Source organism: Pogoniulus pusillus, chromosome 21, assembly GCF_015220805.1.
Source record: "Pogoniulus pusillus isolate bPogPus1 chromosome 21, bPogPus1.pri, whole genome shotgun sequence".
NCBI classification, from domain to species: Eukaryota; Metazoa; Chordata; class Aves; order Piciformes; family Lybiidae; genus Pogoniulus; species Pogoniulus pusillus.
Genome location: NC_087284.1, coordinates 870,594 through 883,048, shown reverse-complemented (window position 1 = coordinate 883,048; position 12,455 = coordinate 870,594). Strand labels below are relative to the sequence as shown.

Genomic DNA, 12,455 nt, shown 5'->3' with positions numbered 1-12,455 from the left:
GGGGCTCCTGATCACCCCCCCACCTCCCTTCCACCCTCTCCCCCATCTCAGACTCTCTCTTACATGCAGAGTGAGCTGGAAAGGTCAGCAAAGGGTGTTGGAAGCAGAATGATTAGGTGGAAAACGTGCAGGGTCAGGCAGAGGATTTAGTACAGCAACAGCCAGGCAGAGACTGACTTATCTGTGTTTGTGTCCTTGCCTCTCTGTGTCCCAGCAGAGTGCATGGGTAATGTAGACACCGCCTTAATTTTCTTTTCACAGCCAATGGTCTAATTTATCTCATTAAAATGTTCCAGTGAGCCTCAAACTTGTTCTTTAACCCAGAAGCAAAACAGGCCTGTAGGAAAAGTCATCTCAGCTGAAAAGCAATGTTCTGCAGCTGTGTGCTCCATGCAGCTGTAGCTGACTCAGGTGCGGCAGGGGCAAGCCGGGCTGAGAGTGTGCAAGCAGCGTGAGCAGCAAGCCCTGTGTGCGCACAGGCACTGCCTCCCCTGGGGATCCGGGCGCGGGTGGCTCCTGGGGGAGCTGAAGTGCTCTGTGGCTAGCTCAGGGTGCACAGGCTTTGTTTTTCTCTTGAAAGTGGTATTTCATGAGGCAAGCAGTTGCAGTTCTGAAATGAAGAGAGGGCTGACATGCAGTAACCAAGCAGTATCCGGCACCCATGCAGGACAGTCAGAACACACAGATAATATCTTACTTAACGAGCAGTATTTTTCCTTCCTTCCTTTCATTCTTTTTTTTTTTTCTTTTCATCAGTCCTAGGGCCTAGCAGCTGAGGAAGGGGGGGAGGGGAACCCCAATGTACAAATGTTTCCACGTCTAACATAAAAAGATCCCTAGAACTGGCCAGGCTGTGCCATGCTCTGCAAAAGCAGGAAGAAGAGTTTTTACTTTTGCTTCCTTCCCCTCTACTCTGCCCTGCTGGGACCTCATCTTGAGTACTGCCTTCAGTTTTGGGCTTCCCAGTTTAACAGGGGCAGGGGTCCAGCAGAGGGCTACGAGGACACAAGGGGGAACTTCTTGACTGGAAGGGTCCCAGAGCACTGGCACAGGCTGCCCAGAGAGGTTGTGGAGTCTCCTTCTCTGAAGCCTTTCAAGGCCTGTCTGGATGTGTTCCTGTGTGACCTGAGCTGGATTGTGTGGTCCTGCTCAGGCAGGGGGGGTGGACTGGATGATCTCTTTGGGTCCCTTCCAACCCCTAATATCCTGTGATCCGGTGATGTTATTGATGGGTTCTGGGAAGGTAGAGCTGAGTGTATCCTAGGCTAGTGTCTCCTATCTGAGAGCATGGCTTCTGCCCCAGAGCAGCTCTCTTCTATTCACTGGAGATGTGAGGTTCTACTAGTGAAAAGGAGACATGAATTACATGGCGAGTCTCACTTGGAAAAACGTGTGTTGCTTCTCTTACATGCTGTCTTCAGTGATTTTAGTCTTTCCACAGAATAACTTTAAAGTATTAAATACACCACCCAGAATTAGTTTGTGAAGTGATAGAGAATGAGATTTCTGTAAGAAATCCTGCCCTAGCTTTCTTTGGAGCAGTCATAGCTCCGGAAGCTCCATCCTGAATTGCTCTCAGAGCTGAGCAGAGATGTTAAAGAAGCACCAGGCTACAGATTCAGTTAGAAATAAAGGATGCTTAAAACCTTGCTTGGCTGGGAATTCTGTTCCTTTCCTTGCTTTCCTCATGTCTTTATGTTGCTAGGACAGAGATGAGGAAACCCAAGTCGAGAGAAGGTGAAAGTGTTCCTAGTTACCTTTAAGAGGTTAGGCAACTTCTGTGACAACTGGGAGGCTTGGCTGACACAGCTGAAGGCTGTGCTGCTGTCCAGTGAGACCTGGACAGATGGAGCTGGGCACAGAGGAACCAAATGAGGTTCAACAAGGACAAGTGCAGAGTCCTGCACCTGGGGAGGGATAATAAACTGCAGCAGTACAGGCTGGAAGGTGATCTGCTGGAGAGCAGCCCTGGGGAGAGGGACCTGGAAGTGCTGGTGGAGAACATCCATGGCACAGCAATGTGCCCTGGTGGCCACGAGGGCCAATGGGATCCTGGGGTGTATTTAGAAGAGTGTGGCCAGCAGATCCAGGGAGGTTCTCCTTCCCCTCTACTCTGCCCTGCTGAGACCTCATCTGGAGTACTGCCTTCAGTTTTGGGCTCCCCAGTTGAAGAGGAACAGGGATCTGCTGGAGAGAGTCCAGTGAAGGGCTTTGAGGATGATGAGGGGACTGGAGAGCTGCCTGATGAGGAGAGGCTGAGGGACCTGGGGCTGCTTAGTCTGGAGAAGAGAAGACTGAGAGGGGATTGAATCAATGTCTATAAACATCTGAGGGCTGGGGGTCACTGGCACAGGCTGCCCAGAGAGGTTGTGGAGTCTCCTTCTCTGGAGCCTTTCAAGGCCTGTCTGGATGTGTTCCTGTGTGACCTGAGCTATGTTGTATGGTCCTGCTGTGTCAGGGAGGGTTGGGCTTGATGATCTCTTTGTGTCCCTTCCAGCTCCTGACATCTGTGACCCTGTGAACCTGTCATTTTCATACAGAAATGGCAGTGTGCAGAAATCTGAGACCATCTCCCAGAGCTTCAGACCCAACTGAGAGGCTGCATCACACAATACATTGTGTCATACAATACATATGTTGTATGATACAAGCCTGCAGTTGAAGTTATCTCCATTTACAACTTTATCAGGGCCACCACGAAGCAGTGTCAGTGCCAGAACTTCACCTCTGCAGCTGCCTTGTCCTTTTTGTTTGGCATGTCATATGGCTCTTTGTAAACATTGGGGGGGGAGGGGGTGAAGAAAAAGAAGGAAAAAAAAGACACATTCCTGCACAAAGAATAGATTGCATCTTTTATGCTTCACTTTTAAAGCCAAAATACAAAATGAGAGTGGGATAAGTCTGTGTTATTTGTCCTGTTAGGTGACATTTTAATGATTTACCCACTGCTTGCTGCTAGGTCGTTGTTTTTTTAGCTCCAACCCTTCAACCAGCTATTGCTCTGGAGATGCCTGTTAGAAATCAAATGGGAAACTCTTCCCCCCTTTCCCCCAGTACCTTTCTATTTCTAAATTCATTGGCAAAAGGGTGTTGGTGAGATTACATATCTGTAAGCTTGCCCTGCAGTAGTCAATTTACCATGGGCACAACAGTTTAAATGCAGTTAAGGCGTGGAGTGCAAGTATCATGCTTTAGTATCCAAGATGTGGATCAACTAAGATATGTCTTTTAAATGTTTACCCTGCCATTTTGTATGCAGGGATTTCTCTATAGTGTTTCAGGAAGAAATCAAATTAATATGGAATGAGTCATTAAAGCTAAGTCTACTAAGCTTTCTGAACTGCAGCCTCCTGAAAAGAGGGGAATGTGATCGATCATAGAATCATAGAACCAGCCAGGTTGGAAGAGACCTCCAAGCTCATCCAGTCCAACCTAGCACCCAGCCCTGTCCAGTCAACCAGATCATGGTGCTAAGTGCCTCAGCCAGGCTTTTCTTGAACACTTCTGGACACAGAACTCAAGGTGTGGCCTGACCAGTTGTGATCACAGGGGCAGAATAACCTCCCTTGTCCTCCTTCCCACACTGTTCCTGAGCCAGGCCAGGAACACTGCTGGCTCATCTTCAGCTACTCTCTACCAGCACCCCCAAGTCCCTCTCTGCCTGGCTTCTCTCAGCCACTCTGTCCTCAGCCTGTAGTGCTGCTTGGGGTTGTTGTGGCCAAAGTGTAGAACCCTGCACTTGGCCTTCTTAAATCTCATCCCATTGGTCTCTGCCCACCCATCCAGCCTATCAGGGTCCCTCTACAGGGCTCTCTTACCCTCCAACAGATCCACCCCTGATCCTAACTTGATCTACAGCTTCTGCCCCACTGAATCCAGGACAGTGGAAGTACTGATCTGCTAAGAGATTTCCATTTCAGAAAAGCTGCTTTGACTTATCTTCAAAGATCCTAACTAGCTTGCTTATGTGCCAGGGAGGGGATTCTGCTGCCAACGCCAGTTGTGGCAGAGGGGAGAAATTAATTGGTGCCAGATGATATTCTATAAAAATAGATATTTATTAACTTCAATATTCTGAACTCTCACTGCCCCCAGCCACTGAATTTTAATATTAATATTTGTTCTTACACAGTTATGGAAGACATTCTGGGAATAATATCAGACAGAACTTGTTATTAACTAGCAAACATTCAAACTATAAACAAGAGAGAGGATTTTCCCTGTGGCAAATACTGCTTGGGGTCAATATGCTGTTTGCCCAGTATATGGGCCCGAGCTCTTTCTGCTCTGTGGCAGAAGGCAGTAGAAATTACAGAGGCATTAAAGCATTTACTCACAGATTCTTATTAATTATCAATCACCCTCCAGGGCTATGTCACAGCCTGTATAAATGTCCAGTCTTCAGGGAACTCTGCCCGTGGACGTCAAGGCTGGAATCCTACAGCTTCAGGGGGAAGGACAATCTGTGACCTTGTTCTCCTGTCTTCTTCTGGACACTCTGTCCAGGGATTCTTAGGCAGGACCTTCAGATGCAGGGGCACATGCTGTACAGTCTCAGCATGGTGTAACGCTGGCCACACAGGCAGATCACGTGCAGACAATCTGGGGTCTGCTGCTGGTAACTCGTGGCAGTGGAGCTTACCAGGCAGTGATAAGGCAGCAGGCATGCAATAGGATGCATGTCTGCACGGGAGACTGTGCTCCATAGATACAGGCAGGCAATACAGGATCTAGTCCTGGTAACTCACCGCAGTGGCGTGCAGGTGTGCACAGCTGGCTGGAAGCCCAGGGGAGACTCTGTCTTGCACTGCGGGTGAACAGTCAGGCAGGCAAGCAGAAGCAAGTTGTTTACCTGTGTACCTCTATTTATCAATCGTGGGCCAAGATTAATGGCCCCTTGGCCACTAAAATGTCCAGTCAGGTTGGCAATTAGCCAAAGTTTACCATATTAGGCAAAAGCCACAGGCCTGGACCATCCCAAATATGGGGAGCACATGGACTTTGCACATGGTGAGCCCTAAGCTAGGCACATGAGCTTATGAAACCACTTACACAACAGGCTTACATAAAGTCTGGGCCCCAGACTTCATGGCGCCAGGTCCTTTTGTGTCCCTTTTAATGTGTTTACCTCTGGTGTGGGCAGAAAACCATATCCAGGCAAGACAAAGCCTGTATAAGCCTGTTTGGGCCGATGGGCCCTCCACGACATTATTGTAGGATGCCTCTTTACACACTAAGAGAGTTTTGGTTTGGTTGCTGTTTGTTACCTCACAGGTCAGCTGATACTCATTGGTATTGGTTTGTAGCCAAAATAAGCCTTTGTGTTTTCAGGAAAAGGCTTCTTCTGAATCAAGACTAAGCTAAATTGTCAGCTTGCTTTGTCGTAATTGGGAGCACAATTTGAACCTTAGAAGTTGCAGGTGGCTTTTGATTACTATTCCTTTTTAACACACTCACCTGCATGTACTGTCAAGAGAGCTGATTCTGAGCAGGTTGTCACTTGCCCTTCGATTAAATTTTGTCACAAGGAGAAGCATTGAAAAAAGCTGAAATATTCCCATTCTGTCTCCTAGAATCATAGAATCAAGCAGGTTGGAAGAGACCTCCAAGACCATCCAGTCTAACCTAGCACCCAGCCCTGGCCAGTCAACCAGACCATGGCACTAAGTGCTTGGCTTGAACACCTCCAGGGATGGCAACTCCACCACCTCCCTGGGCAGCCCATTCCAATGCCAATCACTCTCTTTGCCAACAACTTCCTAACAACATCCAGCCTAGACCTGCCTTGGCACAACTTGAGACTGTGTCCCCTTGCTCTGTTGCTGCTTGCCTGGCAGCAGAGCCCAACCCCACCTGGCTACAGCCTCCCTGCAGGTAGTTGTAGAGAGCAATGAGGTCTGCCCTGAGCCTCCTCTTCTGCAGGCTGCACACCCCCAGCTCCCTCAGCCTCTCCTCACAGGGCTGTGCTCCAGGCCTATCACCAGCTTTGTTGTCCTTCTCTGGACACCTTCTGGTACTTCAGCATCTCTCTTGAATTGAGCCCAGAACTGGACACAGCACTCAAGGCCTGAGCAGTAGAGGGGAATAGAATCACAGAATGGTTTAGGTCACAAGGGACCTCAAGGCTCATCCAGTTCTAACCCCCTGCCATAGGGAGGGACACCTCCCACTAGAACAGGTTACTCAAAGCCTCTTCCAAGCTGGCCTTCAACATCTCCAGAGAGGTTGTGGGGCACAGAAGCACCTCCCTGGGCAACCTGTGCCAGTATCTCACCACCCTCACTGTAAAGAACTTCTTCCACCTCACTCATGTCTCCCATCTGTAGGAGCCCCCTCAGTTTTTTGGTAAAGGACTTGCACTGGAAATTTGCTGGCAGTTCTTTCAGTTCCTTACATCCCAAAAACAGGGGGGCAGGATTATCTAAAAACCAAGCTAGACAGTGAATGGCAAAACAATTGATTTAATGAATTTGCTTCCTGCTTTTAATTGTCTTTGCTGTAGAATTCCTAAATCCTCCATTTCTGTGTAGGCAGCTGACCTTCATTCTTGCACTCCATGCAGTGGGTGTTACTTTACCTGTTTGAGAATACCCCATCGAACATGGAGGTGGACACGAATCATCTTGTTGGTTCCCTGCCAGTGCAAGACTCTTCCTTCCTTAGAATCATAATCATAGAATCAACCAGATTGGATGAGAGCTCCAAGCTCATCCAGTCCAACCTATCATGCAGCCCTATCCAGCCAGCCAGACCATGGCACTAAATGCTCTATCCAGGCTTTTCTTGAACATCTCCAGGGACAGTGACTCCACCACCTCCCTGGGCAGCCCATTCCAATGCCAATCACTCTCTCTGTGAAGAACTTCAGGTTCACTGACTGCAGCTTTAGATGGTTCACCTGATGCCATTTCCACCACTGTCACTCAGAGGCTATGTCAGAGTCTGACAGATCCATCATTAAGAAAGACATTCACCTACCCATTTTGTTCATTTAATCCTGTGCAAACTACCCAGGCCAGCTAATCTTGATATAGCTCAAGCTTATCCCTTGGTATAAATCAGAACCCACGATAGGTTGGACTGGATGATCTTGGAGGTCTGTTCCAGCCTGGTTGATTCTGTGATTCTGTGATCCTATGCTTTGTTCCATCTAGGAGGTTGGGAAGGAACTTTTCTTCCCTCGGTACAAATGCATAACTGGTGTCATCAGATTGTTGTCCCTTGAGTAAGCTATGTCCCTTGAGCAAGTTATGTCAGAATCCATTCATGTTTCTGAGTTAATGAGGGAATTTTCATTAGAAAAGTCCACTGATTTGCTAGGCCTCTGTGCCATGAAGCTCCTGCCCTTGCTGGTGTGCTGGTACCGTGGGAAGTCAGACAGACTGCATCAGTGAAAACTTGTAACCTCTGCATTTTGGAGACAAAGGTCTTGTGTGAACGTGGCTGAGTTTAAATCCTGCTCTTCTGTTCTTTGCTATTAATGCAAAGGCCATGGTTTTAGTACTGGGCAGTGAAGCCAGTCACTCAGAGAGTTCTTTCCATCGCAGTTCCCAGAGCATGCTTTTGTTGCAGACACAGATCCAGCTTGGCAAAGCCCCTCAAGATCACCAAGTCCAACTTAGAACCCTACTCTACAAGATTCACCTTAAACCACAGCCCTAAGCACCACATCCAAACCACCCTTAAACACATCCAGGGTGGGTGACTCCACCACTGTACTAGTTTGAGGCTAGCTGGAATATTTTAGGGAGAGAAGTTAGATTATAGGCTGTGAAAAGGAGGCAGTAGTGATGTCTGCTGCACTCATGCTGAGATGTGTCAAAACAAGAACACAAACACAGATGAGACAGTGTGTGTGGCTCTCTGTTGCAGCTGGTGTCTGTACTTTTCTCCCTGGCCTGCTTTCTGTGTAACTGATCTGTCTGCTTTCTAATTCCCTCTGGCCAATCCTCCAAACTCACTTTGCACATGAAACAAAGTCTGGGATAAGGTGGAGGGGTGGAAGGGTGGTTGGGAGCCCCTGCTGGGCACTCTGATTTCTGGGAGGGCTGTTGTGTTTCTGTATTAATTTGTCTATTTCTGTCTATAGCTGTAAATGTTGTAAATCTCTGCTTGTATCTTGTGCTAAGCTGTGAAGATAAAGCTTCATTTCATTTCCAGCTCAGCTGAGTCTAGTCTGGGTGATTTCATAAGAGTGGAGGGGCAGGGAACACCCAAACCATCACATCTTTATTTTGGCAGCCAGTGCAGCCAGATGACAAACACCTCCCTGGGCAGCTCCTTCCAGCCCCTGACCACTCTCTCAGTAAATATCTTTTTCCTGCTGTCCCCAGTCTCAGTTTGAGGCCATTCCCCCTGTTCTGTCTCCAGTTGCCTATAAGAAAAGCCCAGCAGCAGCCTCCCTCTCTTTTTCAAAAGTTATTTTAACAGAAGCTCTGGAAGGCAGGGATAGCACTGTGGAGCAAAAGGAACTCCAGAAGGCAGGGATAGCACTGTGGAGCAAAAGGAACTCCAGAAGGCAGGGATAGCACTGTGGAGCAAAAGGAACTCCAGAAGGCAGGGATAGCGCTGTGAAGCAAAAGGAACTCCAGAAGGCAGGGATAGCAGTGTGGAGCAAAAGGAACTCCAGAAGGCAGGGATAGCACTGTGGAGCAAAAGGAACTCCAGAAGGCAGGGATAGCGCTGTGGAGCAAAAGGAACTCCAGAAGGCAGGGATAGCAGTGTGGAGCAAAAGGAACTCCAGAAGGCAGGGATAGCGCTGTGGAGCAAAAGGAACTCCAGAAGGCAGGGATAGCAGTGTGGAGCAAAAGGAACTCCAGAAGGCAGGGATAGCACTGTGGAGCAAAAGGAACTCCAGAAGGCAGGGATAGCGCTGTGGAGCAAAAGGAACTCCAGAAGGCAGGGATAGCAGTGTGGAGCAAAAGGAACTCCAGAAGGCAGGGATAGCAGTGTGGAGCAAAAGGAACTCCAGAAGGCAGGGATAGCACTGTGGAGCAAAAGGAACTTCAGAAGGCAGGGATAGCACTGTGGAGCAAAAGGAACTCCAGAAGGCAGGGATAGCAGTGTGGAGCAAAAGGAACTCCAGAAGGCAGGGATAGCACTGTGGAGCAAAAGGAACTCCAGAAGGCAGGGATAGCACTGTGGAGCAAAAGGAACTCCAGAAGGCAGGGATAGCAGTGTGGAGCAAAAGGAACTCTGGGAGACAGGGATAGCAGTGTGGAGCAAAAGGAACTCTGGGAGACAGGGATAGCACTGTGGACTGGACATGAGTGAGAGTGGAAAGAAGAAAGCTCTCCGTTTCTGGCATTGCAGTGCCTAGCAAGAGAGTGATTTCCTTGCTGTGTGGTGTTCTATGCTATTAACACATCCGTAGTACTCGTCACACGCTAAAAAGCAGACTCTTGCCTTGCTGCAAGCCCTGGTGTGTGCAAGATACTCAGATTTGTTTCGTCTTTGCAGATAACAGATCATAAAACCCTTCAGGTCATGTTTGACTGAGATCTGCTAATTGTACATGTCGTAGGAAATTCCAGGAGCTACAGACAGTTCGTTTCTTGCAGGCACAAGGACTGCCAGAGCCTAATCTGTGGGCGTTAGTGAAGCTTGCTTGAAGATAGAGTTGGATTTTTGGTTTGAGACAGAACTTTAATTTTAAGGAGCTCTGTTCCAGCCTCAGAACACTTACAGATTAGACTTCACTGTGTCATCAGAGTCAGTCCAGATGTGCTCTCAAGGACCTTTTGTGGCAGAAAGAGGAGGTGGCCAGTCAATAACCTCAGTGACCTGCCAGTCTGTGTTGGCTAAACTGCATCTTCTGGGCATAACAGCTGAAAAATCCATGTGTGTTGCAAATCCCCCACACGTGTAAGTCTGATCACTGTGTTTCCAGGCTTCAGGAGAAGAGCCACAAGTTTGGTCAGGGCTGGGTGACAGGTTGGACTGGATCATCTTGGAGGTCTCTTCCAACCTGATTGATTCTATGAATTTGCTCTGCAGAACAGCAAGTTTTGGTCCTTAGAATGCCGTGGGTTTAGTGGTGTTAAGTTTGGTTTGTAGTTCTTCGTACAGTGCTATTTGAAAATGAGGCTGCCATGGTGATTAACTGACACTACTTTCTTCACTGCTAGGAAAGGAAAGTCCTTCAATTAGTGATGTCCCAGATGATGCAGACGAGCCTATGCCTGTACCAGAGGACCTTTCAACTAGCACTGGAGGACAGCAAAGTGCTAAGAATGAAAGAATCTTGGGTAAGCTGACAAGTCCACTCTGCTAAGAAATATTGGCACATAATACAACCTGTCACTAATGTTGTATAGTAAGCGCCGTTCTTGTGCCTCTTCATCTTATTCAGCCCAGGATTACTCAGGCACTTAGTGGGTTCTGTGTAACCTTGTCCCTGGGAACGGTATTTTGGAGGACAGAAAGCCTTTTCATCCAGAGAAGTTATCAAAATCTGGCTATTTGTCTAACTTCTAAAACACAAACGATTGCATAAAATTCTCCCCAGGAAAGGAAGTTTTCATTCTACACAGAGAATGGAGTTCAGTATGCGGCTCCAGGCCAAAGCTATCAGAACTCAGATCTGGTGAAAGTTCAGTAACCCCTCAGGTTGTTGGGTTTTGGTGTGTTTGGGATATTTAATAATTATTGTTATTAATTTGAATGCTGTCTTGAATGTTACCTGATATTCAGATTGCTCCAAAAGTGCTGTAGTAGAAAACACACAGCGTACTTGGTTGTTTTTTTTCAGGTTCCAATATCTGATCTTCACTCCTTAATGACTTTTTGCTCTCTGAGATAGCCTTAGGGAACTTTCAGCTTTTGTTCTTCTAGCTGAAAGTCCATGTAATGGTTATGGGTGTCACCCACCCACCCCCTAGCCCCAAGGATTCACCCGGACTGATTTCAGCCAGCTGGAAGTTAAGGAATGAAGCTTTCTATTTGCAGCTTAGCACAATTTACAGCCAGATAGATGCAATATATTACAGATATTTACAGCTATATACTGTTATATATAAGGTAAAAGTAATACAGAAGTACAAGACCCCTCCCAGCAGTCAGAGTGCCCAGGAGGGGCTCCTAACCACCCTTCCACCTTCTTCCCACCCCGTCCCTTATCTCACAATCTCTCTTACATGCAGGGTGAGCTGGAAAGGTCATCAAGGGGTGTTAGAAGCAGAGTGATTAGCTGGAAAATGTGCAGGTTCAGGCAGAGGATTTAAGGCAGCAGTAGCCAGATAGAGACTGACTTATCTGTGTTTGTGTTCTGGTTTTTATAAAGCTCAGCAGAATGCATGGGTAATGTAGACATCACCTTAATTTTCTTTTCACAGACAATGATCTAAGTTCTCTCACTAAAATATTCCAATTTTCTTGAAACCAGCACAGTCCACAACTGACTAAAATAAGTTCCTGTCTAGAGATGGTTTCACAAAATGCTGACTCTTCTTAGGGATCCCAGACTCAGCACCTAAGTCTGGCAATGCTTCTGCCTACTGCATGCACCAGCTCACGTGGGGGCCTCTAAAAAAGACTGGATGATATTAGCTGAGGACAATGGTCATGTCATAGTGGGAAGGGGGGAAAAAAAGGCATAGTGACTCTGGGAGTGATCATAGTGACTCTGCTGTGATCAATGCCCTGCATGATGAAAATGCGTCAGGGGAGGAATAACTATCCAAAATGTTTGCTTCTTCACAAATAGAAGTATTGGCAATCATTTTCACCTTCCAGTTGTATGAATGAGAGCCAGGGTGGGAGACTGTTGATAGAAAGATTTCAAATGCCTTTAAATGTTTATTATGCAGGGAAGTCCAATAAAGGATGGTAGGTCCAAAGGAGGGTAGGTAGAAAGGGAGGCACAGAAGGCAAAATAACTAATTCAGGTTAATACAGCAGAATAGCATCAGCACTGGGACTAGACTCTACTTGCAGATGCCAGCAGCAGCTGGCAGAGAATGCAGCATCTTATGCACCTTCACCTTTTTTAACCACTTGAACTCCTCCTACCAAAAATGAGAGGAATGTTCAGCTCCTGCATGGACATTGATATGCCTTATGAATTACTTCTTATCATTTAATGCTTCTCAATAACCTGATCACTTACCTGGCCCTTTACTTCTCAAAGATCTTTGACCAGTATCTTGTGTAAAAAGCAATGAAAGAAAGAAAGGGAAAGAAAGTGAGAGAGGGAAAGAGAGAGAAAGAAAGAGAGAGAGAAAGAGAGGGAAAGAGAAAGAAAGTGGGAGAAGGAGAAAGAGGAAGGAAGGAAGGAAGGAAGGAAGGAAGGAAGGAAGGAAGGAAGGAAGGAAGGAAGGAAGGAAGGAAGGAAGGAAGGAAGGAAGGAAGGAAGGAAGGAAGGAAGGAAGGAAGGAAGGAAGGAAGGAAGGAAGGAAGGAAGGAAGGGAGGGAGGGAGGGAGGGAGGGAGGGAGGGAGGGAGGGAGGGAGGGAGGGA

The 12,455-nt window shown here is 47.4% G+C and overlaps 1 protein-coding gene across 8 annotated transcripts in view; it reads left to right on the top strand.

The window, feature by feature from the left end:
* IKZF1 (IKAROS family zinc finger 1) overlaps positions 1–12,455 on the top strand; it is a 94,021-nt gene that overhangs the window by 18,579 nt on the left and 62,987 nt on the right. For all 8 annotated transcript variants that reach the window (XM_064160755.1, XM_064160750.1, XM_064160752.1 and 5 more), the window contains exon 3: positions 10,128–10,247. In XM_064160755.1, coding sequence (XP_064016825.1) covers positions 10,128–10,247 — 120 coding nt within the window. The remainder of the gene's footprint in view (positions 1–10,127; positions 10,248–12,455) is intronic.